Below are 4,049 nucleotides of genomic sequence, written 5' to 3'. Positions count from 1 at the left end.
ATATATATATATATATATATATATATATATATATATATATATATATATATATACAGGTTGGAGTCACGCCTTAACTCCTCCATCGTAATGATGGAACTATAAAATTAAAAAAAAAAAGTTCCAACTCTCTAAGGGGTTGTTTGGTTTGAATACGGCTTATGCCGGGATAAGTTATACTGGGATAAGTTATGTTGGGATTAGTTATCCTGGTATTATTTTTTATCCATTATTTGGTATGTTGTACTAAAAATGACAATTGCATAATTTCTAAGAAGAATGTATAAGTTATCCCGGCATAATTACCCCACCCTCTACAAGGTATAAGTTATCCCGGTATTAATTTTAATCCCGAGATAACTTATACCAGGTTTGCTTAGCAAACAAAGTATTAAAGTGATATTAAATTTTTATACCAGCACTATATACTTTCTTATACCTCATACTAAACGACCCTAAGGAGAATAGTTTCTATCTCGCTTCTGATTCCATGTTTTGTTTAATCTTCTTTGGTCGTCACATAATTGACAGTTTATGACTCTTACATAATTTTTCTTTTGTTTTCTGTTTCATTTTCTTTTTTTTTGTAAATTAAAAATCACTTTTATCCATCTACAATCTTGGTATTTTGTATATTATCTTCAAGGCCGCGATTTCAAATTATTATCCCATTTGTCCTCAATTCTTGTTTAATTTGCAAGAATTGTTGAAATGCTCTTGGGACTTGAGTTTTTTTTTTCTTTTTACTCCTGCCGTTGTGACTTGTGATCCCTAACAACTTTGCGATTCTGCTCATTATTTAAGAAAGGTATTTATTTAATATCTAAGTTAACAAAAAAACCAAATGGCTCTAATGCATAACTAAAATTTCAACTGCCCATATAATCACAAACATGAATTCATCTACAATATTTCAAGAGGAAATACTAACTATTTCTCTAAACATGAGTCAATTGACTTTAGCTAGGATCAATTAGGCTAAAAAATAATATAATAATTGCACAAAACTAACTTGCTGTTATTACAAACTTGCAAGGGGTACTTCTCTAATATCTAATTATTTGAAAAATTCTTCAATGTCAAATGTGACAGTACTAGGTTCAAAATCCATAGAGAAATCCCAGTCTCCACCAAATGGGGAATTAGATATTGAAGTTGGGGTTGAGATTAATTCAGTAACATCTGAATCTGAGCTCTGTAGAATGTTTTCCATTGCAAATTGTTCATTGTGGTCTGTCAAAAGTGACATGTACGTGGGTAATTCTGAGGTAATTGGAAGTGAAAATGGTGTCATGGAATTGGAAAAGTATTGTGTTTCTTCAATTGGATTTAGTGGGGTAGGAGAGAATGAAAAGGGAGTGAAAACTTCTTCTTTTGTGAGGCTAAAGTTTTCAACTTTATGGTTTGGTCCAGAGTTGAATATTACCATCTCTTGTTCTTGTCTTTGATAAACCAATTCTTGTTTTTTGTTGTGTTTCTGACGTTTTTGGTTTTCAAGTGAAAAGATTTCTGATTGTGCGATTTTACAACTGTGCCTTCCTTTATATGTGACCTCAAAAATTGATGAGTTTCCAACTGATCTTTGGACTTGTTTTGTTGCCAAACATCCCTGTGTATTCCTGTGAGTGCACCTATAATAAGCCCTACATGTACAAAAAAATCTATTAGGCCAACAATATAAGCAATTTTAATATTAACTATCCATAATAAGTGGAATCTAACAACTCAAAAAAATAAGACATGCAACTTGTTATAACATAGAAATTTTTTACTGCCAGTATATACGAGTTAAAATCCAAATAGATTTCCTCCTTGCATTCATGTAATCAATGATTTTTTTCTTCTTATCAAATCCACTATGAATTATTGTCGCACAGCACAAGTAGTTGCCAAAAGAAAGAGACATTTAAAACTTTAAGTTGTTGTCTGAATTCTGAAACTTAAAAGTACCATATGTGTAGTGAAATCATATTGGTTTGATTTTAATAAGAAAAGGTACTTTCTTCAGCTACTGAAAGGACATGCTATTTGGAAGTATTTAATTTTGGAGGGGGCTACATGAAACGATCCAAAAGAACAAAATTCATGCAGTGAATGTAGCCTAAAGAGAAAGAAGAAAATTGCCAAAAAAACCAAAATTGCCAAAGACAAAACCTAGGACCTACGATGGGGGTTTAATTTCAATATACTCGCCCGGTTCGCTTTTACTTGTCTATTATACTAAAAATATATTTTCACTTTTACTTGTACATTATACTAAATCAAGAGAAAGACAATTTTTTTTTTCATGTTTTACCCTTATCATTAACTACTCATTTCCCGAATAATTTCCCAAGAATTTTAGAAATGCTATCATTATTATGGGTAATGTAAAATACATGCGTCATTTTTTTTAAAGGGAGTATGTATGAAGTCAAAAGTGGACAACTAAATATAAAAGGAGAGAGTAATAATGAAAATAAAAAGAATGATTCAGGGATCCCATCTACTGTCATCTTTTTCCTTTGTAATTTATATTTGGAGCAACTGACAAGTGGCCATTAAGGTAGCTGCCCACCTCCTTGTTTATTACTAACTTCCAAGTAAAACTGAGTTTAAGTCATTAACTTAGTGAAAATGAAAGTATATTAAATTCAAAAGTTGATTAAGTAGTTTGTATATGGGACAAAAAGTCCAATTTTAGGACATTTAACCATTAAGCAAACAGCTAAAAAAAGTAGAAAAAAAGTAAATTATAATTTTGTCTTTGTGCATATTCCAATTAGTAGTAAAATTGATGATCAAATGTGAGTCGACTCCATAAAAGATAAAGATTAATGTTAAAACACAACAAATAAAGGGAAATAAAAGCAAAAGGATTGTTACCTTGGATGAATAGACCCTAAAATATCTTTCTGGCCATATTTTCTCCAACTATATCCATCATCATGTGGACTTTCAAGTCCTGTTCCACAAATGCTAACTTGTTTACTCCATTGATGTGGTGTCTTTCTGCAAACCAAATTTGGACTAAAACTCAAATCCAAGAAAATAATTGAATTACAAAAAATAAAATAAAAAAAAAAAAAAAGGTCAAAAGAGTCCTAAATTACCTCTTCTTGGTGAACACATTTTTGCCCACCATTTGATCCTTTGTAGAATCCAAAACCTCACTCTTTGGACTAATATTATTACCAAGAAATGAAATTGATGAACATGAAGATGTAGAATTAGCATTTCCACCTTCAAGAAGAAGTGCCTTCAAATTCAGAATTGACAAAGATTTTTCAAGTGAAGATAATATTTTCCCTAGAAGTAAATCACATTCTTCAGGAGAAGCCAAAGGACCAATCTGTTTTTTCAGTTGATTAACAAACTCCCTCCCTTGTGTTAGCTCATTGATCAGTTTCTTTTTCTCCAAAGCTTGAACTTTTTCCATTTTTGGAATCTTCAACTTACAAAAAAAAGATGATGACAAATTAAGTATTTGAGATGAATAATTAAGAACTATATATAGATGGTGACAAATGGACAGGAAAAAAAACAAGAAAGTAGAAGATAAAGGAGATAGTGTATTCAAATCAATTGCCAAGAAAGAAGTAGGAGAGAGCAAGTGAAGTTAGAAAAAAGAGAAGGAAGGAAAGAGGGATATAAAGAGGAAAAAAAGTGGAAAGAGAGAGAGGGGGAACAAATATTGACTGTGATTATAAGAATTTTCTTTCTAAGGTCTTGAATTTCTTTTCCTTTTCCTATGGAAGAATTAAATTTCAGAAAATATTCAAGAAACCCTACTGCTGACTGATTCAAAAGGATGTTTTTTCAGGCCACCACGGTTCACCTCCTTTTCTTTTTCTCTCCCTCCTTTTTTCCTCTTTTACTCGGTTTAGTTTTTTTATCATTCTTGATCACTAATTGATGTTTTTTAATCGTATAAATACTACTAAAAATAGTCTAAATCTGAAGATTATGTAGGGTTTTATTTGATTTACTTATTCATAAGAAGGAAATTCCATTTTAGGTGCAAATGTCATATCTAGAAAACAAACACAAAACCTCCCTAACTATTATATTGT

At 31.0% G+C, this 4,049-nt stretch overlaps 1 protein-coding gene across 1 annotated transcript; it reads right to left on the bottom strand.

Annotated features, from left to right (window-relative positions):
• Nucleotides 1-846: 846 nt before the first annotated feature.
• LOC109211397 (probable WRKY transcription factor 41) lies at nucleotides 847-3,773 on the bottom strand. The gene is made up of 3 exons (XM_019374936.1): nucleotides 3,090-3,773; nucleotides 2,863-2,988; nucleotides 847-1,640 (listed from the first exon to the last, which is right to left on the bottom strand). Exons 1-3 carry the CDS (start codon nucleotides 3,413-3,415, stop codon nucleotides 1,055-1,057), a joined length of 1,038 nt encoding a protein of 345 aa, XP_019230481.1. The 5' UTR covers nucleotides 3,416-3,773; the 3' UTR covers nucleotides 847-1,054.
• Between the last annotated feature and the right edge of the window lie 276 nt (nucleotides 3,774-4,049).

Source organism: Nicotiana attenuata, unplaced genomic scaffold (assembly GCF_001879085.1).
Source record: "Nicotiana attenuata strain UT unplaced genomic scaffold, NIATTr2, whole genome shotgun sequence".
NCBI lineage: Eukaryota > Viridiplantae > Streptophyta > Magnoliopsida > Solanales > Solanaceae > Nicotiana > Nicotiana attenuata.
This window is presented reverse-complemented; position numbering and strand designations above follow the sequence as displayed.